Source organism: Lissotriton vulgaris, chromosome 9, assembly GCF_964263255.1.
Source record: "Lissotriton vulgaris chromosome 9, aLisVul1.2, whole genome shotgun sequence".
Taxonomy (NCBI): domain Eukaryota; kingdom Metazoa; phylum Chordata; class Amphibia; order Caudata; family Salamandridae; genus Lissotriton; species Lissotriton vulgaris.
The window spans coordinates 189,228,626-189,253,304 of NC_141697.1; the positions used below are offsets into that span (position 1 = coordinate 189,228,626).

The 24,679-nt window shown below is 46.7% G+C and overlaps 1 protein-coding gene across 1 annotated transcript in view; it reads right to left on the reverse strand.

Annotated features, from left to right (window-relative positions):
• Nucleotides 1-15,955, reverse strand: part of PYGL (glycogen phosphorylase L) — a 128,540-nt gene extending 112,585 nt beyond the window's left edge. The window contains exon 1 of the mRNA XM_086937312.1: nt 15,619-15,955. Coding sequence (XP_086793438.1) covers nt 15,619-15,864 — 246 coding nt within the window. The 5' untranslated portion in view covers nt 15,865-15,955. The remainder of the gene's footprint in view (nt 1-15,618) is intronic.
• Between the last annotated feature and the right edge of the window lie 8,724 nt (nt 15,956-24,679).

The window sequence follows — 24,679 nt, forward strand, 5'->3', positions numbered from 1 at the left end:
TAGACATGGTAAACATGTGAGGGGTCTATCGCGGTGTCACTTCCTCTGAAGTAAAGGGTCGTGAGGCCATTTCCTATGCCACATGCGGTCATATGCCGTGATGTCATGCACTGTGATGTAATGAGTCATGATACCACTTGCACTCTGCCTAGCTTGGTTAGTCCCTTCATATTTTTGTATTGGACTCATGCCCAGTTTCCACACTTTTCCCCCTGCTCCTTTCGACCATTTTCTCCAAAGCCCGCTTCCAGTACTCTCTTCCACTCCCGTTGCAGTCTACCGTTACCAATGTCTTCATTCTTTATCAATACCTGCTTTCCACTCCATTGCTTTGATGTAGAAAAACAAAGTATTCTGGGAGTGGCAGTCCAATTCGATCAACACACCAACGCTTTGTTAAAGGAAAGTTATAGGCTGCATAATTTGTGTCCCAATTATATGGATTACAGGCAGTAAAGAAGAGAACTGGGGCACTCCGTGAGGAGAGTGGGATTGGTTTGCCAGCTTGACTTTACTGTTCTCCCCTACAGAGAAACTCGAATGCAGGATTTGGTGCCAGTTCACTCTTCACTGCGTGCTCTGTGTGACTGAGGCTGCTTTACTGGCCGCTTGCTGCCTCCTATTGGAGAAACTCTTGAATTTTGGGTCGGTGCAAGGTTGGGGGTGATCAGACTTACCGGGGAGTATCTTATATGGTAAATTGCATAAACAATTTCTCGTTAAAGTCCCTGTGTTGCATAGTTTCGCTATGGGATAAGGGGTGAAGGGGGTGTGGGAGCATGTTCATGAGGTGGTTTGCCCAGGATTGTACAATGGGCCTGAGGGGGCTGGGCAGACAACCAAAGGGAGGTTTGCCCCCCCCCCGGGGAATTGGCACAATTGGTCAGCCCATGCAAAATTTGGGTTGGTTGGGCTATACTCAATTGGGTGGGTTTTTTGTTGCACAGTTAACTGGCCACTTTGTGACACGGCGAAATAACAGGCAGTTGATTCTATCAGATGTTTTTCAAAGTTAAAGGTGGCAGGCATGGATGAACGAGTGCAGGAGGCTATGCGCCTACTATCAATGGCAGAGCTCGGACGTGGGAGGTGTGCATCCTGGGCCTTTATCATAGATCCAAGAGACAGACATCCAGGTACATTGACCTAGGCCTCAGTGGCCACGCGATTGCTCACATGCCATTGGAAATCGCCTGAACCTCCAGCAGCCAAGGCCTGGTATCAATCTCGCTTGTGTTGGGCACAGGCGGAAAGTGTTGCACTCCGCCGAGAAGATGCAATAGAACTATGTAGGCAACCATTATCTCCAGCATGGGATGCAATGCTGTTCGATTTCCACACAGCAGATCAGGATGCACACCCCATTTGGCAGTCCATGCCGATGACCACATTGCATCAAAAAATAGTGCCCACCCAGACCAATTTACGCATCGATACAACGCACTTAGTTCCAAATCATCCCTGACCTTTTTTTTCCTTTTTCAATTTATAAAGTGACCACACAGACAGGTGTGTTTAGATTAGCTCCAACTATTGTTACCAGGCCGGCTATTCTTTGATAGAATGATTTTATACCCCTTCTATTTAACTTGTGTAATCCCAGTTAACGGAGTGTAACACTATTCAGCATACTTATCTATGTAGGCACCGATTGAGACTCTTTACCTCCCTCCATTCCTCTTGTTCTTTTGATATATTATGCCTCACCTTGACAATTGGATTCATAATCTTTTATCCGGCATATAATTGTAAACTGTTCACAACCATGCCGTAAATTGTAATGGACATGTATATCGGATGATAACCTCTATGTGTATGGGCTATTCTAAAATGTTTTGTTTAACAAAGTTTTGCCGGCCCCCTGTGAGGGCGTATTCGTGGCGGTGAGGGGCGGGCGGGATGCAGGGAACAGTGCCGGCAAGGATAGGCCACTCAGCAGGAGGAGGGACAGGACAGTGGGGCAGTTCACATTACGGAGGCGTGGGGCGAGTTGGTGTTGGATGCTGGCGCCGGACAACTGGCAGACAGATAGGGAAACTAACACAAGTACGTCTGGACCTACCTTTTCTTTTCAGAGTCACTTGCAGGGGACAAGTGGACTCTGGTGAGTCATATGCAGCTCATACAATCAAGGGGAAGAGATGGCAGGGTCCTGGACGGCCAGTTAGAGGTCATCGTGAGACGGCAACAACACTGCCACAAGAAGGTCTGGGATGGCCTCGGTAGTGCATCAACCAGGACGGCTCTCTTCGGCCCCTGGTGCGGTTAAAGACCGCCCCAGGGGCCGCATGGTCAGGAGAGCAGAGCATGGCACTCTGGCCCGCCTTAAGTAGCATGCTAGGTTCTGCTGTTCCCCCCCCCTTAGGCAGCATACAAGGTTCTGCATGGAAGGATGTCAAAGGTACGGTGGCACAGGGCGGGGGAGGAATTTAGCCCACAGGGCTGTTTGATGTCAGTTGGGAACATAAACATTTGAATTACGATGAGAAGTTTAGAAGAAGGTGAAGTGCTGGATGATAAGGTGCAGGAAAGAGTTCAAGTGGTGGTCCACAGCTGCGGGGTGGGTAGAATCAGATAATGCAGTTGTCGCTAGTGTATTACAGGAGCGCCATGGGACCAAGTCGGCAGAGATCAGCATGTGGGGGTGCCCCTTCACAATGAGTTGGGCGCTGGATCCAGAATAGAGGCCAACCTTGACGCCAGGTATGGGTACAGGAGAAGCTTGAGGAAAGCACTAAACACAGGCAAGGGTGTCTGGGGGTCAGCGCTGTGGGGAAGGGTTGACATGTACTTAGAGGTTTGGACGTGAAGTAAAACCCAGGGTTCTTCATTTCATGTTTTGTTTTATGTATGGTTATATAAATTCAAAATTAATAGGGGTTATGCATTGCATTAATTTATATATGTTTCCTTACAGAACGACAAATATGCAATACAAGGTTTTGAGTTGAGACACAAGTACAGTTGTGGGCAAGGGAAGAATAGTTGGATTTTCATAACCCTGAATGCATAGAGGTTGGGTAGCAGATATCCCCTGGGGGCAGCTAGAGCTTACAGTTCAAGCTAAAGATTTTGAAATCTACTCTCGAGAGAGGAAAAAAAATCCACACAGAAATAGGATCCGGTGAGCCAAGTTCCAAATACAAGCATCTACTCACTACATTCACCCAAAGACACAAAAATGCTCATTGCAAACAGCATTTGGCTTCTGAAACAGCCATGCCTTGCCGAGTCATAAACGGCATTCGATGCCAACACCAACATTTTTTTTTTTTTAAATTAAAGCAAATCTGAACTTCAGTGTTGCAGCATGTTTCTGGGTTTCGTGTATCAGGTCTTCTGCGCGGTCCCTGGACACTAGCCCAGGTTGTGTGTCATCATAATCATTTAGGATTGCATTGGTCTTGGTGTAGATGTGCACCCACGGCAGAGGTACATAGGTTCCAGACACGGCAGCATTCAAGCTCTCGTGACATTCAACAGGACCCTCTCGTTTGTAATCAGAGTGTAATTAAGTGTTTCCAAGGTGAGATTGGAGAAACTCAAGAAGCACGAGGCTACTTTGACTGAAACGTGTTTCAGAAGACCATGGAAAGCAAAAGTGTCGTGTTCCACAAGTGATATGCAAACCTGAATGCTCAGTTTGAGTATTCTCAGCATAAGGTACTCCAAGGTGGATCTTTAAGCGGTGCTGCAGCTACTTCAGGTAATGGGCTTAATGTGAATGGCAGGCAGCTGCAAGCCTTGAATGCTAGAGTGACGTGTGTGTATATATATATATATTATATATTATATATATTTGCATTATATTTTTTGCTGCAAGCCCGCCACAAAAAGAAGAAAAAGTCATAAAAAAAAAAAAAACACAAACAAGCAGACCAATCAAGGTGGCCATATTCGCGTGTGGCGCTGCAGGCACTGCAGCAAGTTTATGATCACTCATCCCTTTGCCAAAGGGAAAAACTTCCAATATCTTTTGGTGAATGGGACTGCATTGACTGGTGGCTTCATGGAACACACTTGAAAGTAAACCGAACCATGAACACAGTAAGACGCTTAAAAGTCTTACAATATTACTTGTGTGGAAGTTTAGAAAAAGTATACTAGACTAAAATGTGTTTTCCTAGGAGTAGGACTTACAATCTTTCTCTGAAAGTAGATCCAATAACGGATGCTGCTAAACAGGAAGAATTTACACAACTTGGGGACAGTGACCAGTCTAGTACGGATCAATCAATAACAAAAAAACAAAAAAAAACAAAAAATGTCCAGCTCTTGCATTCCTTTAGCTCACAGGCTGGCCTCTACTGGCCACCAATGTAGTCTTAGTCTTGTTGACCACTCTTCTCTTAAAAATCCTCTTGACTGCCTTCCCACCCCATGGGGATTATCTCTCAGCATATAAAAGACTATGGCAAGTAAGAACGGTCAAGTCCTCTTTCAGTCTGGTTCCCCCGGTGACATCATGGGTGCCAACAGGAAGCTCTGCTCTTCAAAGGGCACAATCTCATTGGCCCCAAGAGCTGGCGGGAGTAAAGCAGGACAGCATCAAAATACCGCCTCAAAGTATAGCAGAGGTATTCTAGGCTCTTGAAGTCTTTCTTTTGGTTGTCCTTTTCTTGATGAATGTCAGGAGGGGTCTGGTGCAGCACACACCCCCTTGTTCTACGAAGCAGAAAGTCAAGATGGAGGCCTTGAAGGCTCCTTCCAAACAAATCCTAGGGTGGTCTTGCTTGCACAGCACCTTACCTGAGCTACTCCGTTAACCGCTACATACTGCTTTTACTCTGCATATTGGAGGCTTTTAAAAATAGTCATACCTTCTTGGATAGACTATTTAATCCTATAATTTTTTAGGAAAAAATAAATAAAGAACTGCTGAGTCAGTGCTATACAAGACTTCACCACCTACTGCAGGAGGCAGGTTGTGTCACTCATGTGTGCATCTCTGCTCAAAGTGTCACGCCAAAAAGCTTTCCTTGCACCCGGCAGGAAAAATACAAACACAAGAGACACTCCAAAAACATACTTGCCAAATACTGTACTGAAAGATTAATTACAAAGGTCCGAATTCATTCACTACATCTCCATACTTCTCGGCACCCCGGTGTAAAGACAGACACGCATTGGGGCAATGATTTTAAAATCCATGATTTACCTGGAGATGAACTCAAGTTACAAGAAATGAACGAAAAGATTTAATTTAACTACAAAAAGACTGAGAAGAAAGGGTATGTCTCCTTAAAAACTCACTTTAATGAACGTGGCATAGGCACTCTGAGACAAGCAGTACTTGCATGTTTTAACTCAAGGAATCCACAAACAAATGGGAAGCTAGTCAAGTTCCTATCTCAAGTTGCTGCTAAGCAAAGGATCAGAGGTACTGTAACATGCACATAGACCCCTGAGGCTCCGAGGAAAACGAACCATGGACATACTGCACTTTTTTTTATCATTCATGCATGTCCTGGTACATAACTTTTTAACAGTCCATTGATCGAAAAGGAATTTGACCAAAATGTTTTATCAGAATGTATTTTCGTAATGATTTTAACTAATTAAAAACAATACATTTTTACTTAACTACAAAAAGTGGAGTAGGGAATTAATCTAGAATTATAAACAATGATTAAATGAGTAATGTCCGGATGTTTTACATAATTGTGCAGCAGGAATCGAACTTTGTGTGGCCCATCACAACGAATGTCGTGCTCTCAGGCTGGAGGTGTTGGCTCCTGTTAACATGCAAGCCTGGATTAAGAAGCTTTTTTTCTGCATGAGCAAGAACAGTTCTTAACAATTTTTGTTTAAATGAAGCTGGCAGAACAGCTAAAGCAGGATGTAAAAATGGCCCATCGGTGACTGTGCCAGTCTCAAGGGACGACGGGACACAGTAGAAATGAACTCGTGCGCAAAAAGGTTGTTTCCATTAGCAAGACTTGGATTGCCAGGACTCAGCCACACGACATGTCCCGCTTGCATGCCAGCTAGTTTCAGTCAGCATAGAAGCACTATAGCTTGACAGCCGAAGCAGGCGCTATGCCCATTATGCATGACTTTCCATTTCAGTGCAGTGATGCGGATCACCACACTGAAATGCGTTAGACTAGCGCCTTATGCATGGCACTTGGCAGGGCAAGTATTGGAAGGAGCCTGTGAGAAGCTGGCCTGGTATATGATGTCCACTTATGTAAGTGGGCACCCTGCACCAGTCCAGACAACCCTTATTATGATTTATGGTCTTTAACAATTTTAGAAAGCTCTCAAAGTGGTAGCTGTGGAGAGCAGCCTTCAGGCTTAGTCCAGAAGGAGTGTAAAGCAGCTAGTTTTACCATAATGGAATCTTATATGTATAGATTAAGTGAAAAAAACCACACAAGGTATTTACAGAAAAATATGTAATCATTATATAATACTCTTGAACGCATACAAATAGCTCCTACCTGGAGATATGTACACAATATTGAATGAAGAAATGCAGTTAATAGCACAGAATATACAGTGGACCCCAAACCATATACTAAGAAAGTCGTATAAGAACCTCAACTTTAACCAAGACAATGTCGAGAGGACGTAGAAGTGATGGGGACCCAAGGTGAGTGACTAGGAACACCACAGAGTGTGTGCAGTGTGGGAACAGGACAATGTACTTGGTACAAATCAACAGGTAAGTCGCAGTTGGAATTTTAAAGGATTAAGGACCCTTCCCAGTGGACCCTGAAGAAACCCCCTGGAAAACAGACTGTGGAGAGCCACACCACCGGTGGATATGTACCCATGTTACCCATACCAGGGAAGCCGGGTGCATAGGTGTGAAGTGGTGCCGGAAACTGCCATCGAACACAATGGAGGACTTCAGGAAAGTGTTGCTTCTGAAGAAGGAGAAAGTGTCCGGTAGAATCTGAAGGTGGATTCTATTTGAGAGATGTCTATGTCACTCAGGAGTGACTAGGACACTTGGAAGACAAATGCTCTCCGATGTTGGGTGTTGCAAGAGATGCCGATGACCTTGACTCCACAGCTGGAAGGACCCAGCGACACTAAGGAAGACCAGGAGCAGTGCACGAGCTGTCCCACATATCGGATGTAGAGTACTGAGGGGTCGTATCCGTGGGAGCACCAACAAGCCTTGGTAAATGCTTACAACACAGAAGTCAAAAAGGTGCAATGTCGGGACCAGTAAGGTTCAGGGGACTCCCCACAAGCAGGGGAGTCAGGACAGGTCCCAAGCAATCGGGGGAGCCCAAAAGAAACAAGGTGACCCTCGACAAGACCCACAGGCCGGAGGCATTGGAGTCACAAGAGGACCTTGACGAGCTCACCAAAAGGTGCAGGCCGCAGTGCAAACGATGCACAGTGGACCAAGACTTTGGTCCCTGGAGGTGCTTGAGGATTGGGCTACTTGGAGGCCAAAGGTCTTGGTGGAAGAAAGCCAACAAGCCTTTGCAACTACAAGTTGGCACACTGCACTGCTGCCCCCACGAGGGATATTGGCCTCAAACATGGTGAGAGGGCAGGGCAGGCCTTGAGAGCTGTGGAGAACCACCACCTGTGTTGCAGAAACTTTGAGTCCGGGGGAGCTCAGGATCAGCAGGCCGGTGAACTTAGTTGCGGTTCCTGCGAATGCAGGGAAGCGACTCCTCCACTTAAAGAGAAATTCCTTCAGGTGTCTGGTGCCCACAGGCCTTGGAAGGTTCATGTAGGGTGCACAGGTACAGATTCCGATTATGCAGCAGACTGGAAACGAGAAGAAGTTGAGCCCAACAAAGTTCAGAGTGCCCAGATGGTAGAAGAAGGTGGTGTCTGATCTGAATCTTGTCCCAAGACGGGTCTAGGGACCTACACCTAGGTAAGCCCTCAAGTACCCTAAAGAAAGGGTTGGGGCAATTCAGGGGGAGTGGGGTTACTCCCATGTCCTTTGTCCACTTTAACACCAGAGCGGGAGCCAACGGTTCCCTGAGCTGGACTATGCACGGAAGCACTGAATGGGCCCATCATGCAGACTGCGTGGCGCTGGCAAGCGCACCCACCCTGTCTCAATACACAAAATCCTGTCTGGGAGGTGGTCACACCTCCCTGGGAGGGGATTCCTATTGTTCGGCCTTCCCCTGCTCGAGCTTGGCTCAGCAGCAGTAGGGAAAAATCTTGTTTCTGGTTGGCGGCAACCATTTTGTGCCGTCAGTGTTATCGGTGCCAGACTTCTAGACCCGAACAGCCTAACGGAGGGCTCTTCCAGTGCTTGGAATCATACCTCCTACACAGTTTCCAGTGTGGGGGGTAGGATTCCAACATGTTTGATACCAAAGATGATAGGATTAGTTTCAGTCAATTTCGAGATGGTCATCACGTAATTATGCGGTGCCCCTTTATATATTAAATGGCTGTTTCACTTACAACCCGGGAGTCGCTGTAGGGGTGTCTGGCTCATGCAAGGGCGCCCTCATACTTGAAACCAAGCATCTCAGGATGATTAGGCCTACTATAGGGGTTACTTATAGGTTTTAAATGTAGTGACGCTAGATATAGGAAACCTATATCTTTAGTGAGTGGAGCTAGCACCAGCTTACACAGGCTGCAATGGCAGGCCTGTAGTTGTATTTTGAATGGTCTCCCATGGGTGGCATAATGCATGCTTCAGCCCATGGGGGTGGGGGGGGGGCTGTGGGGTGCCTATGCCCTGGGTACCCTCCACCCGGTTCCAGCGGCGATGAGTAGGTGCATACAGCGAAGCCCAGGCTTTACCAACCTTGTGGTGACAGAACTCCCTGGAGCTTTACCCGCTGGACACTGTCGTTGTCCGATTGTTTTTAACTTTAGGTACTAACAATCACAACTAGAAGAAGGGTAATATAATACTGTTTCCCCTTCAACCACATTTGTGGTAGTCATACAAACACATAGACACCACATTCAAGTAGCGTAGACAGTCTTACAAGATTAGATATCTGCTAATAGTCAACTAGGTCCTGAAGAATCGCTAATCAAATTTTACAGTACCGAGAAACACGACGACCAGACTGTAGAATTTCTAGACGATAGTTGGAAACATTAATTTCCACCACTCTCCTCTAGAATATATCGTTTTTAACCAAAGCAGTGGCCCTTATGAATAAAGTATTCCCGGTACCACTAGCTTTATTTTAAATTCCCACACTACATCACGTCTACCCCTTTGCTCTGGCCCCACACCCGCACTTCATCCACACGGCAGTTGGAAAAAGATCTCCGCCAAAGAGCCCCTCTACGAGGTGTTGCCCGTTGGGTATTGCACCGCCGACCCAACGAGGAGCAGGCCCAAATGATGAAGCATGACACCTGAAAGGGTGTGTGAGGGCATTAAATCCAACAAAATGGATTCCCAGGGTTACCCTGCCATAATTCACCTGCATCCCAGACTGTAGCTTTTGTTTCTCTTCCTCAGGAACACAATAACTTTTGTTTGGACTTATCAGTTGGGCACATCGTGTCTGGACCTTCTACTCCTACTCCTTTAGAGCAGTAATAGCCCACTACTCCTCTCTTTGATACCCATACATTAGTACCATACCAGTGACAGATAAGGGTACCCCCAGTATCCAATCTGGGATGTACCCGAGTACTAACCACAACAATTTAAGGGAGAAAGCAGATGGACTGGGGTCCCGATTAGCAGGATCCCAGTCAGACTAGTCAATAACAGCTTAGCACCGGCAAAAAGTGGGGGTAACCATAAAAGCAGATGCTACTTTCCTACAGAGCCCTTAACCCCTTCGAAGCTAATGACGAGCTGGGCTCGTCATGGCGCTTACCTGCCGTGCGCGGATGACAAGGCCAGCTCGTCATGATTTATGGTGTTTAATATTTTTCAGCGCAGAACGGGAAAACGCCTAGCAGCCATGTGGTTAATGCAACCATGATAAAAGAAGGCCATAAAGCCAACCTTCAGATTTATGCAACTGAAAGTTACAACAAACAATACGAATGATTTCAAACCCATGCTCAATTTGCTTTATAAAATATTAGGATGTGCAGTAATTTACCACTAGGTTGTGCTTCGAATTCAAATAGCCAAAGCAGAAGTCCTGCACATAATTTTACATAAGATTTATTAACTGATTTCATAACGTTGTTTCAATTTAAGAGTGTCAGCGAAAAGAAAAAAATTATCTACATTCGAGCACAATAGCATTATTTTGTACGAAAGACAACAGGGAGCAACTGCAAAATACATTAAGAATGTAACTAGACGGAATAACCACGATGAAGCAGGAATGGGTGGGAGGACAGGGAAGGCAAAGTAGTGCTCTATACAACACAACTCTTAAATGAGCAACTAGGCGGAAGGAATATTAAGAAGGGGAGATGTTTGAAAACACAAGCACACTTTAAATGCTAGCAATTAATTCCCACACACGAGTGTCTGCCTGCTTTTATTTTCCTGACTGGTGCTAGAGACACTTGAAAGAAGTTCTACCAAAGCGGATGACCACAGAACTTTGCCAAAGGGAAACTGATCAGAGAAACATGAAAGAACAGGAAATAGAATGCCTACAACCAATAAAAGCAATGAAAAGTGAAGTGACTAGCACCAATAAGAAGTGACAGTGGGATGCAAGTTCCTTTTAAGATATATTTAATACAATCGATTTCGCAAGCACAGCATACACACAGCTGCGATGAAAAAAAGATACCAATGTATTAAAAGTGAAGAGTCGGTCTCCAAATCAACCTCTATAACTGGTAGTGTACCCCAGAGATTAATCCTGGCCCCTATACTTTTCGATAACTATAGTGAATCCCTTGGAGCACTTCTAGCCTACCAAGGAGCTCAGCATGATCACTACACAGATAATACCCAGCTATACCTCAGAGTCTCTGCCAATGCAGATTATACCATCTGATTTGCGTGTCACTCCGACATTCAAAAATGGATAAAAGTAAATAAATTGAAAAAAAAAAGGAATTTCTCTTGTTCTTCAAAGCTTGCCTCCCATCTGGACCAATACTGGCCAAACACAATCCGATCAGCCCTCTCGCGCCCTCAAATTGCTGAACCTGCCAAATAACTAGGTATCATTGGATAAGAAACATAACATGCAGCCCGTAACAAGAATCTGGCAAGAGGGGATTTGGGACCACTGCACGCCTCTGTTACTGTAAACCTTTTCTACAACCTAAGACTTACACTGCGGTGAAATCTCTTGTCATTTCCTACCTTGACAATGGAAATCTCTCTTCACCAAAGAAAACCATTACACACTGTGCCATATTTGGATGTGGAGCAAAATGCCTGAGCTTTCCCTCCAGCCGCTGTATTTTGATTATGGGTCGTAGGGAAAACTGCAAGGGGATTCCGCCCCTCTTCAAAGAGGCTCTGTGAGCCCGTTGGAACAGGAGCAGAATAGTAATCCCTTCAATGAAGGTGGAGTCAGGCTTGGCTCCGCCATCTGAATTACGGATTACTTTCCATGTCGGCCTTTTGACATGAAAAGGCTGTTGGAAAGCGACATTGGGAGCCCCCCTAGCAGGGGCCCCTGACCCTCCCGTTGGGGGATCGGGGTGGGGGAACCTATAGTGACCCCCTGAAAATCCCTGCACCGTGGGGTGCCTGGCCCAAGCTGCAGGGATGGTCACAAACGCCAAATTTCTCAAGGACCATAGAGAAATGGGAGTTTGCGACTGCACCACATGCAGTCGCATTGAAATCAGGTGAGGTTCCCTCAAACTGTTGCCTCAAACAGATATCGCAATGAGGGCCCGGCCATTACATCACTAGAGGCGGTCCTACATGCTGCGGGCTGGTAGCCAACGCAAATGCAACCACATCAAACGGGTCCTCCCGAAGGTAGGGCACGCACTTCGTGTCCATTAGACCGCTCCAAGGCTTCAAATTATTTAAACGTTCCTGGATATCTCACTTACTGGACGCATTTTTCAATACCTGATCCCCCCTCTCCATCCTAACCGCGTTACCTTTTGTCACTCCAGTAAATACTTATAAACCAAGGAACTGCTTTAGAAAGATGCTCGTTTCCAAACCGTAATGTACTGTATCTTTGTTTAGCTAAACAAATACGGCCAATATTAGACCCTGCGTTTGAAAGATGAAACCTTAGACTGATTCGAAGTCCATTTCGCTCATTTAATGTCTTGATGCACTGAATTTGTAAACTCACTTTGCCAATTCAAAAAAAAAAACACAGGATACTGTTTCTTTTAATGTTTCCTCTTGATATTTCGTTTTTAATCTAGGTAAGCCTAAAGCGCTCAGACGCACTTGGACCCCCACTTCGTGCTTCAACAAAACTTCCCAAATAAACTAGCAGATTTTGGGGTCTGTCCATAAACCTCCAGGGTGCAGAGCAGGGATAAACAGTGAAACCAAAAGGACTCTGGGCAGGCAGACGAGAACGCTGGGATTCTCGTAGGAAAGAAGCAATGCATACACACGGCCATTACCTGCAGCATAGTGTGGGGCCCAGGGTCACACACCGCCATTGTGGAGGTAGGACGGAGATCCTGGCTGTCTCGGAAATTATTTGCTATATATATTGAAACGTCAGCAGGAACCAATTCCAGTCTAACGTAGAAGGCAGTGTGCAGCTAGCGGCTTTCAATAGTGAATAAAGGATGCAGTCAGAAGAAAGGGGTTTTATTCCGTTTTAAGGTGCAAGGCTGAGACGCACAGCGTTGGCATGTTTAACACATGTTTGAATCATACGGATTCAAAGCAGATGTGCCGGCCCTTGCTTGATCCTTGGGTTGATTTTTAGAGTTCTTTGCAGACCAGTCACCAGCACCAGGTGCCTCAGGGAGGCTTCCAAGGTAAACAGGATTGCTTCATGGCTGGAGCTCAGTGGGGCACAATTCATAGCAATTGATCTACTTTTACGTGGATGTGGTCACTGGTCAGGTAAACGTCGTAAGGGCCACGAAGGCAACCGCATTGGCACCGTTTCCACTACTAGGCTTTCATTCAACAAATGTGTATGCATGTAGTATTTCTTTAGCGTGAATCTAGCCAGAAGGCAGCTGATGTGCATTCTGGGAGTTGTAGTCTGGGTTCAGACCAAGTGACCCAATTCAACTAACAAACCTGAATGATCTGCAACATAAATCCCAGAAATGGACAAGCTATGTGTCTGTGACATGCCAGGCAACCTCAAGGACATTTATAAGGAACATTCTAGCAAAGCACCTTGACTTTCAGGTTCTTTCATCTCCTTTGTTAACTCTGCACCAACCATTTGCCATACCCAGGGCCGGCTTTAGCGCTGGTTGGGCCCGGTACAACAATGTTTGTTGGAGCCCCCCAATGCCCATCTTCTCCATCGAATCCCTCATTACCACTGTTTAACAGTGCCCCTCAAGTCTCCATAACCACTCTGTCTCATGCATTTCTTTTATAGCGCCACTCATACCACTGTAAGGTATCAGCACTTTCAATCACCTACACATTACACAGAGGCAGTATGCAGGGAATTGGGAGTGAAGGATCATAGATCAGCCCTGCGTATTATTTCAACTAATACTGTCTCCATGTTTATTATCTGCGGGGTCGCCAAATATCTAGCGGGTGCTTGGTTAATTCGCTCAAGGTTGTTGGGCAATGTATAACTCTTTCTAGAAAGAATGTACTGTTTTTAACTTTGTTTTACCCTTGCTGTTCTGGATGGAATTGTAGTACTATCGGATGGATTGTTTTATGTATTTCTTAAATGTTTGTACTTTTATGATATATATCTATCAAATAAAGTATTACAACAAGAATTACACAGAGGCAATGAAACAAAGCGTGTAAATCTGTGTGTAACAAAGGTTACACCAGACAGAGGAAACGCTGTAGGAGCCACAAGGTATCCCTACTGGTAGACCATATAGTTTAAGAGTGCTTGACTCGAAAAGCACAAATTCTGAATTTAGAAACGCAACACCACGATAGGGAGTTAGACTTTACTTATAAGAATTGGCATAATTTTGGTTGCCTGAAAACTGCTGGAGGCCAAGAACATGGCAGCAGATGCCTAGATATTGTCCTTGAAAACAAGGCATGCCCGCAAAGTAAGCACCCAGTGCGCTTACACCCATCACACTGCCCTACAGCCTGCCCTGGCCATACCTTATATCACTTGATCACCTTGGAATCAACCATCGGTTTAGAAATTTCAATAACCTATTCTGTTCCAGGAGGCCATTCATAATTTAGTAATTTTGGGGCCAGAAAGGTCCTACCCCCAACCCGCAAGACAACGGTTATTCTTTGGGGTCAAAAGGTCACCACACCTCCAGGCCAAACCACGCCACCCCGTGGAGTTACACCAGGAACATCTTAAAGATTTTGGGGGTCCTGAGCCAGATGAATTTCGGAGACCCCTGCTCGGAACAGCTTTGCATTTATGATCCAATTTCAGCTCTTTCAAGCCCTCTTTGGCCAGGGTACTGAGTGAACAGACACTTCTAAATGGGTTTACATCTAATATTTAGGGATAGTGACCTGGGCTTTTAATATTGTAACAATGTAGTAACTCACATTTTATTGCAAACAGTGCCTGTGACTCCCTCCCATTTCTAATCTGTGTAGTCCTGTTTTAAACTAAAATTAACTTTTTTTATTAGGTTGCATGAAACACAGCCTTTCTCCGAAAAAGGTCTGTAATAGACTCCCCACGTATCACCCAAATAAAAAAATTAAAGGTTTACAGTATTAAAAACAATCTAAGAATTATTCAAGGTCATCAGGGCAAGACTCTGCAGAATAGAGCTGGCTCTCCGCTCCCCTCCCCCTTCGTTGAAAGGCTGGGCCTGCGCCCACTTTGCCCATGCCTGAAAAAGTCCCTGGGTCAGACCCAAAGTAAGACATCTCTCCTCGGACCCGTGCAGTCCGGAACCAGATTCATGGGCCTATGGCCCCTCTTCATATGCATGGTCACTGCCCCCAGCTCTCACCACGGGTTCCTGCTCGCAGTACCCGTGTGATGTGTACTGACCCACCTTCACGAGGTCAAGGTATTACAGAATCAGCAACCTAACGGCCTCAATTAAACCCTACCCGTCACCTTAGGGGTCTGCTCTTAGCTGAAATGCTAGGTCCGGCTGCACAACCATTTAGGCTCGCGCCCTTAGTAAGAGGGTGACGCCCCCTCCCTCACCTTCAGGTCAGGTATTTGTGCATGTCTGCTATTCCCTCAGGACCTCGACAATCTCAGGGTCACGCAATCTAAGTCACCCCCCCCCCCCACCCACCTTCGGTTCCGCCCCCTACAGTGGACGCCAGCAATAAGGACCGAGCAAGCAGTGCTTTAAATGGGCCGGTGCTGTCCGGTACTTTTTTTATTTTGAGAGTGTACTGGCACTTCTAGAGAAACGCTAAACTTTTAATTGGAGAACACCGGCACTTCTCAGAAACAAGTAGGTACCGGCACGTCTCCTTTTCCATTTCAAGCACTGCGAGCAAGGATACCTTTCTGCTTCGATTCACCCAAGAAACCTGGGCACCTGGCCGCTGCTCGCGTTGCAAAACGCAGCAAGACGCAGTGAGCCCCTCGGGCCTCTGTGCGCGGGTGCTTCTGCACCCCTGACAGCTGCGCCACAGGATCCCAGTAACCACAGGGCCACAGGCGCCCGGCCACGCGCCCTCACCTTGGGGTCCTGCTCGTAGTAGTACTGCTGCGTGCGGATCCACCGTCCCACCAGGTGGTCGCGCACGGTGTTGGCCAGGGCGAAGTAGTAGTCGCGCGTGGTGGCCACATTGCGGTCCTTGACCAGGGTGAAGTGCAGGTGCCGGTTGAAGCCCTTCTTGAGCTCGGCCACGTTCTCCACGCCCACGATGCCGCGGATGCTGATCTGTTTGCGCTTCTCCTGGTCCGTCAGGGGCCGCTGAGACATCTTGAGGGTGGCGTGTGAGATGGGCAAGAAGCGGAGAGCAGCCGGAGCCGAGACTTTTTATGGGAAGTTAAAGTCCACCTCCCCGCCCCTGGGTCCCGCCCTCCGCCCCTCCCACTGACCGACATCTGAAGGCCAAAGAAAGCCGAATTTACTGCTTTCATCATGCGTTGCAAGGCTGTACGTGACAGGAGGGATGTGGTATCGCGGCGCTGACAGCCACTCCCACCCCTGCTGTCAGCCTGTCATCTGAGGAAGCGCAAACTCTGTTCGAGGTCGAGAACTAGGCTAAGGGATTTTTTTTCTTTTTCTTAAAGGTGTGTATCATTGATAGCCCAGTGGGTCTGTGGAAAAGTCATTTGCATGTGAGGTAAAGACGGGGCCCAGCCATGAAACCTCTGACACCACACGCTAGTTGCCCTGTAGCTCAGCCTTCGCGAGCCAGCCTTTGATACCCTTCCGCACTTTTTCACCTCAATTTTTTTAAACGTTTCTCAGTTGCCAAAAGTCCGCCCGTCTGCTTCCTCTCCCCTGCTGGTGTGTTCCTCGGTCACGCCCACGGCACAACCTCCCGGAAGACACCACTGACACCTAAAATGCCTTAATTAAGGCCCTGCAGGCAAGAGGAAGAGGGTATTGAAAGGGGAAACGAAGATAAGAGGGAAAGAAAGGGGTGGACGAAAAGGAAGCCCGTTAAAGGGAAGCGGAGAACAGAGATGAGGGGAAGAAGAAAGGGAAGGGTGGAGAAAGCAATGCGGCCGGAGAAGAGTTAAAGCAGGGCGGAGTTGGATCAAGGATCGGAGAAGAGACGCCTCTCTCGGAGCCCACCTTGCTGAGTCACGGTCGAGCATCATCTCCGCTCGAAGACGCCATAGAAGAAATGTTTACATTTTAAAAGCGTTACAAGCTGCAAAGCAGCTGCGTTTTAATTCCAGAATGGAATTAAAGTCAGCAGATGCGCACTTAAAACCAAACTAAGGGTGGGAAAGGGGGGTGAGCAGAAGGGGCGTTGGGATACTTTTTCGAAGAATGTGGGCACAGGCGTCTTTAGATTCAAGTCAGAATTACCGTAGGCGCTCCCTTTACTGTTCTGGAACAATTCACAGCCTGGAGGGTCAACAGTGCATTTTAAAACGCACTGAGCCATTTGGTCTTGGCATTGAAGGCTTAACAACTTGCTGTTTAAGTATATTTCTGTAGTTAATTATGTTGCATACTGCATTTCTTAGCACATAGCACAATTAAGTAAGTTGCAAAATGGAATATTGGTGCAGGAGACAACTCTTGCAGCTGGGCGCGCTTGACCCATGGAAGGCTCCCCAGCACTCGGAGTGACTTTGTGACTTACCGGTAATCTTCACTTACAACAATTAAATCATAGCTGTTTGGAAAACCCTTTTACCAACATTTTCCAAAGAACGTGAAAACCAGTCCCACTTGTAATTAGACAAAAAGGTATTATGATTGACTCAAGTAAGCGTCCGCCCTACATATCTCTTTGAGTGAAATCCCACCTGCCTCAGCCCAGGAAGTAGGCACTTCTCTGGTAGATCTGGCTACAGCACCCTCTGGCAACACTTAATGAATTGAAAAATAGGCCTGAGTAATCGCCTGACTGTCCCATCTACAGATAGTCATACCTGAAGTTTTCTTCCCTTTACACACTGAACCATGTGACACAAACAAGGACTGGAAAGACCGAAAAGACTTAGGGGCCGATTACGATGGCGGGAAGTCTGCCACCGCCGGGCTGGTGGTGAGGACCGCTGGCCCGGCGGTGGCATACTTCCCACCATCTCCCTGAATATTCCCACCGCCAAATTAGGATGGTGGTGGGAATAGAAAAGGTACAGCGGCAAACGGGAAGACCGTCTGCTGTGGTCCCGCAAGGCGAGCGGAAAAGGCCCACCTTGCGGGGTCAGGTACCATGGGGTAATGGAGGCGGTGCCGTGCAGTCACCGCCGTGGGTATTAGGATGCCTGTCAAAAAGACAGGCAGTGAATGCCTTTGGGGGCCCGTTGCGGGCCCCCGGGGGTGTGGGGTGCTGCACATGGGACGTACCTATGGTACCCCCCTACATATACATGTACAAGGTGGCAGGCACCATGCGGGGGGGCCCCCTGCATCCCCTGGGCCCCCCGCACTGCGGGGGATGCAGGGGCCTGTGTTACGCCCCTGGTTGAGACTGTCTGCCTGCAGGTTGATCATCCCTGGGATATACATTGCCTTAATGGATAACAAATCAACCTCCGCCCAAGATAGAATCTCTGTGGCTAACAGTGCCAGAGAGGGAGACTTCGTGCCCCCCCTGTCTGATCAGATACAACTTCGCCACTTGATTGTTTGTCCTTACAAGAATTCCCTCGCCCTGGATATCAGGAGCAAACCACAGCAGAGCACTGCCCACTGCTGCTAGCTCCCGCCAATTGGACAAATTGTGGGCTTCCAATCGTCGGAAGCGCCGGACGGACTCGGCTACAGTGGCTGCGACTTGATCTGGTCACTTCTGGGACACATGACTATTTGGCACAGTGTTCTAATGAGTGGTGCTGGTACGTGCTGACGTAGCGCCCTCAAGGTCCACATCTGTCTGAAAAGACTGAGAATAGTTACCCCTCACCTGCCCTGATGAAATCGCTGAAATGTGGAGCGATGAAACATGTCGGCTTGAGGAAATAATTCACCATGGTATATAAGTAACCATTTTTAAACAAGTGGGGTTTGCTGCATCAGAATAAAACGGCAAAGCAAGCAAAGCCCCGCTCACACACTATTTTTCTTTGTGTTTGGTTAGGGGTCTATATACACTATAAGTAGGTGCCAGTGTTGATACGTTTGTCACTATTTGTGTTTTTCACCACTATTCTCACGTCCGCACTATCATTCTTTCTAGTGCACGTTTGTCTTTTCACATAGAGAGAGTGGCCAATGATGAGAAGTGGGTATACCGGCAATTGCCAACCGGGCACCCCCTCGGGTTGTTCTACCGTGAGGTACTCTCTCTATCTTTCACACCTTTTCGAGGGTGAATTGTATGTGGTCCTGTGTGGTTTGATATTTTATATTGAAGAAGCACGCCCCTTAACCTATGGACTTATGTTATTGGACATATTCCAGGGAAAATTAATGATAAGTAATCCCTAGTTTGTTGGTCTTTTATATAGATGCAGTTGCATGTAGGTAAGGCTCCAATTGGTTGAATATTGTGTGAGTGGGGGGCTGCCTTACCTACTCCCTTCCCCCTCTACCCCTTGAGATTGTTCGGCTTCCAGTCTCGACCACCTGTCCTGGGCCTCTTTCACTCTCAAGGTTGCACCCCAACCCCATTTGCCTCCGTCCGTCCATCGTCAGAACCAACAGTAATGGCGCCACAAATGGAACTCTTTTCAGGAGATTCAAAGAATAAAGCAACCACTGGAGATTCTAAACAACCATGCAAGACACTGGCATAAGGAAATTGTAATTAGAGGGTCTGGAGCCAATGGAGCCAGAACATGATGAACTAGAGGTTTCAATTGGAAGTGAGCCCAGTGTACCACACCTGTACAGGCCAACATGAGACGCAGAACCCACCAATGATGCTCAGGAACTGACTGCAACTCAAGGATGGACTGGAGACGATGCTGGAGCGATAACATCTGATCCTCTAGTAGAAAGACTCATGCCACCTCAGTATTGAAGAGAGCCTCAATGAACTTCTTGCGTGCAGGCACAGTTGTGCCTTGCCTGTGTTTAGGAGAAATCCCAGGGACTTCAGAACATCGCACACTTGGAGTACATATTCCCCTGCCTTGGAAAAAAAGGAAGTATGAAAAACAACAGGAGAAAACCCATAAACCACGTTGGGATGGGTGCAATATGTGGATAAGAACAGTTCCCAACAGATATTATGCAGAGACAGTTTTAAAGACGTATGCAATAGGCATTACAAAGAAAGGAAAAGCCAAGCAGTCAAAAAGTTTTTTCATAGAAAGTGGTATTATTTCCAAAGGTAGTTGAGGGTCAATACAGTTAAAGCAGCACTGTACAGAGTGGATCGTGTGACAACCCGGTGACACTTGGTGCAGGTGCTATATACAATCAGTGACATGTGAGTGTGCAAGTGTTTAAAAACAACAGCAGTGGCGACGCATTAAACAGGATTCACAACATCAAATAATGGCCCCGGTAGAGACAAGTAATCATTACTCGAAACAAAATTATTCTGATGGGAGCACAAGACGTGGAATGCGTCGTGAAATTCAAGCTGTCTAGTCGACGGCGTTTCGATCCCAGTTGTTCGGGATCCTCATCAGGACGGGGTTGTCGATGAGAACAGTGCTGTGGGTATAAAGGGGAGTTTGAGCGCGTGGTCAGGGGAAGGAGAGCGCGCAGGGGAAGGAGTGCACGAGTGTGAAGTTCGGTCTGATTTGCGAACTAAGACGTGACTTGAAGTGGGGAGTGGAGGGCCGGATCGGGACAGGGGTATAGTGACTTAGGGGGTGTCTAGGGAGTGGTAAACTACGGGGTAAACTATCCGTTTTTTACTGGTTGAGTCATGGTCGCGCCAGGCGGATGACTGAAAGACTTACATTCTTGCTTTCCTAGGATGACATAGTTCAATTCCTGGTTGAAAACTCAATCTTTCAAGGTTACTAAGGGTTAAAATGATAAGGTAGAGTTTTAGAAAAGGACTACCTACAATAGTAACGACCAGTAGCCTTGGTGGAGGTAATTACCTGGATGATTTTTCCGTCTGGGCAGCGAGCGGTGTTGGCGAGTCCTGGATGGGCCAAGGGAAGAAATGGAGGGAAATTATTTTAGCGTATTGTCCAAGGTGGCAACAATCAGTCAGTTAGACTTCTGGGTTTAAGAGCGTGCTCAAGGCAAGCTCCAGATTGTCCATTACCTGACTGAATCAGGGAGGTTGGCCGTAACCGGGGTCTGCTGTCACAACGGGTTGCAGGCAGTGAATGCACTAGCTATCCGCGGTGGTAATCCTACTTTAAGAAGTCAGGAAGTGGGCGGCCAATGGGGTCGAGTCATGTGACTCTTAGGGGCGGGGCAGGGGAGTGTCCCGGCAAGCCATAGGCTGTGTCGGGGCCGAGTTTCTGGCAGGAGTGAGGGAGGACTCTGGGTAGTTTACTAGGTTGCCTAGGTGATGCTCGAGAGGAATGAATAAGCAGTTTCTTGGGGCGAGCGCGCATGATGCGGTGGGAGGGCTAGATGGGTCTAATTACGTTCAGGTATTGACGTAATCGGGACTGGTTCTCGCTGTGATCAACAAGCATAGTGCTTTGTAATACATTTGTGACAACATACAGAATATATGCGTTCGTGAATTTTAGGATAAAGGCATCTCATCAAAACAATACAGCAAGTCATTTCACATAAGTTGACATAGTTACCGAAGCACTTCAGAAGAGAGGAACGGACATACAGTTAGAGACAGAGGTAAAAGGGATTAGATGGAGATGGTATTTGTCCATTCATCAAGGGTATTGAGCCCTCGGTTTACTGAGTCCACTTTAGCTATCCATTTACATTCCGCTCTGTTAAGAAGGATGGCCATGTTGCCGCCCCTGATAGGCAGAGTAGGTTTCTCAATGACTAACCATTTTAGGTCAGTGTCTGAATGTGACTTCTCCAGGAAGTGCTGGACCAAAGGAGCTGTAAGAACTTTACAGTTGATTCTGCTTTTGTGTTGAATTATTCTTTGCTTGACCATTTGTGTGGTCTGGCCAATATAGATTAGCTCACACGGGCAACGGATGGCATATATGACGTTTTGAGTCTTACAGTTCGAATGGTGAGTGAGTTGGTGGGTCTGTCCATTATATACAAATTCCTTAGTGTTATAGGTGAGTTCACAGACGCTGCATGATTGGCATTTGAAGTTTCCGATCACTGGTGGCATTCCCCAGGCTGCAGTGATGCTGTGTTTGTCCGTGGAGGTAGTGGGCCATGTAATGGCCCGGACCAGATGGTTCGCGATGTTATTACCTCTCTGGTATGAGAATAGGGGTGGTTCATGGAATTGTTCATCAAACCTCAGTATTGTCCAATTTTTCTTGATTATCTTTGCAACTCTGTTGCTGTCCGGGCTGAAGACAGATACAAATGGGATTCTGTTCATGGTTTTACGGTTTTGGTTTGGGACCAGTAGATTCTCGCGATGGTTGTACCATGCGCGTTTTTTGGCTTGGTTAATTAGGCGGCGTGGATAGCCCCTGTTGATGAGTTTGGTGGCCAGGATGTCTGCTTCTCTTAAATAATCTTTGCGCCATTTGCAATTGCGCCGGATTCGGAGGAATTGGCCAAACGGGAGACCATCTCGTAGGCCTCTTGGGTGGTTGCTCGAATAATGTAGCAAGGTGTTGCGTTCTGTGGGTTTTCGGAAGAGCGAGGTTCCCAGTTTTCCTTCTTCCGCGTGTATGATCACATCAAGAAATGGAAGGTCATTTGTTTTGGTCTCACTGGTGAATTTGAGGTGTTCCTGTGATGAATTAAGCCAGGTCATGAAAGGTTGCAAGGAGTCAGCAGTTCCATTCCAAATCAATAGAATGTCGTCAATGTAACGACGCCATAAATGGATTTGTGGTTGATATGGGTTAATGGGGTTCAGAATCAATGTTTTCTCAAGGTTGTGGACATACAGAATGGCAAAGTTCGGGGCAAAACATGCGCCCATAGATACTCCCTTGATTTGGAGGTAGTATGTGTTCTTGTACAAGAAGTAGTTATTTTGTAGTGCCACTCTCAGCAGGTTCATGATGAATTCCGTAGGAATTTTAACTGGTTGTGGTCTAGAGTTTAATAGATTCTTGATTACCTCCAGACCTTCATCATGAGGAATATTCGTATAAAGGGACTCGATGTCCAGACTCGCCATGGTTTGGGCATCTAGTTCAAAGGGCTTGTCCTCTATGGTGTTGATAAGGTCCATTGTGTCTCGTATGTAAGTGTCCGTAATCGGTACAAATTCCTTGATCACAGCATCCAGATACTTGCCAAGGGGTTCCAAGATGGAGCCGCAACCTGATACGATGGGGCGTCCAGGTGGGTTGTTGGCGTCCTTGTGGATCTTAGGGAGGACGTAAAGGACCGGTGTTCGAGGGTGAGGGTTGTTCAGGAATTCAAATTCTTTTTTGGTGATAATGTTCATATCTTTGGCTGAGGTGGTGATATCAAGGATCTTTTGTCTGATATCTACCAAAGGGTCTTTGGAGAGAGCCCGATAATGTTCACGGTTGGTAAGCTGTCGCTCCACTTCTTTGTCATATTGTGTGTTATTTAAGATAACGATTCCGCCGCCCTTGTCTGCAGGCTTAATGACAATTTGTGAGTTGTTTTGTAAGGTCATTAGGGCTTCTTTTTCTGCCAGGGGTAGGTTGTACGGAATGAATCGTGGAGAGGTTTTTAGATCCATTACTTCTTTCAGGACGAGGCGTTCGAAAGTTAGGATTTCAGGTGTCATCTGGTTGGATGGTGGGTTGAAAGTAGATGGAAGTCTGAATGGGGAGATTTGGTTCTGTTCGATGTTGGGTTTATCAGAAAAGAAATATTTTTGTCGTATTCTTCTGAAGAATTTGAGTAGACTGGATTGCAGTTCCAGGAAATTGGTTCTGACAGTTGGCACAAATGAAAGGCCACGTGAAAGGACTTCGATTTCTTTCGGGGTCAAAGTGTGGTCCGATAGGTTAAAAATCGGAATGGACCTGGCAGTAGCAGTCGCTTCCTGATTGTTGATTATTGCGGATGTCCCCATTGGTAATATCGGTTGCGGGTTTGCCGAAATCCTGGAGTTGGGGGTTGGTATGTTTTGGTTTTGGTTTGACGGTTCTGTGGTGGTTGTGGGTATTGTCCGCGGCCTCGTCCTAAAAAACCAGGGGGTAGTAGTGGTTGTGGTCCCGAAGTGGTTGGCCCTGCGTCCTCTGCAGAGCTATTTGAGGAGACAGAAAAAGTAACTCGTTGGTTGTTCCTATATCTTCCCCAGTTCTGTGTTCTAGGAGGGTTTTGTTGGGTGTTGTTAAACTCCTCGTTCAAATAGGGGTATGTATTTTCAACCTTGTAGTTTTTAATGTCTTTCTCCACTTTATTGACCTTTTTGTTGATTTCGAATGTGTTGAAGGTGGCGATGGTGTTGTTGATCTTATCCAACAAGCTTTTTGCATCCGTTAGGGTTGTGTCTTCTTGAATGAGTTTTTAAAAGCTCTTCAATTTCTTTGAGTTCCAAGCGACTGTGTTCAATAGCCGTGTCTATCCCCAGGACCATCCAATGGCGGGAGCATGTAGTTGCAAGGTGGCTGAAGCTGGTCCTGAATTTTACGTCTTGGGTGAAGATCGCCGGGGTGTTACGAATTTGGAGCCCCAAGGGAATAACACCTGATCGTAGGTAATCCGTTAGCATCCGTGCATGCAAGTCAGTTCTGATCTGCTTTTTCTTCAACTTCTCGAGTTTATCCAAAAGGACACGGGAAGAGTTAGGGGTGGTAGTGGATGTTGATGCTGACTGGGGGGTGCCCGACAATAATGAAGGACCAGTCAGACGTGACTGGATATAATCCTCTGTGTAAGTGAGAGACTCCTTGGACATCGTGTGTGGGCCAAGAGGTACTACACAGATAGATACTCAATTGAATGAAGTATATAGATTGTGGTATACAGAGATACCGCTCTCGCAGCGACAGCTGCTCCTAGTATGTATGAAAAATAACAGGAGAAAACCCATAAACCACGTTGGGATGGGTGCAATATGTGGATAAGAACAGTTCCCAACAGGTATTATGCAGAGACAGTTTTAAAGACGTATGCAATAGGCATTACAAAGAAAGGAAAA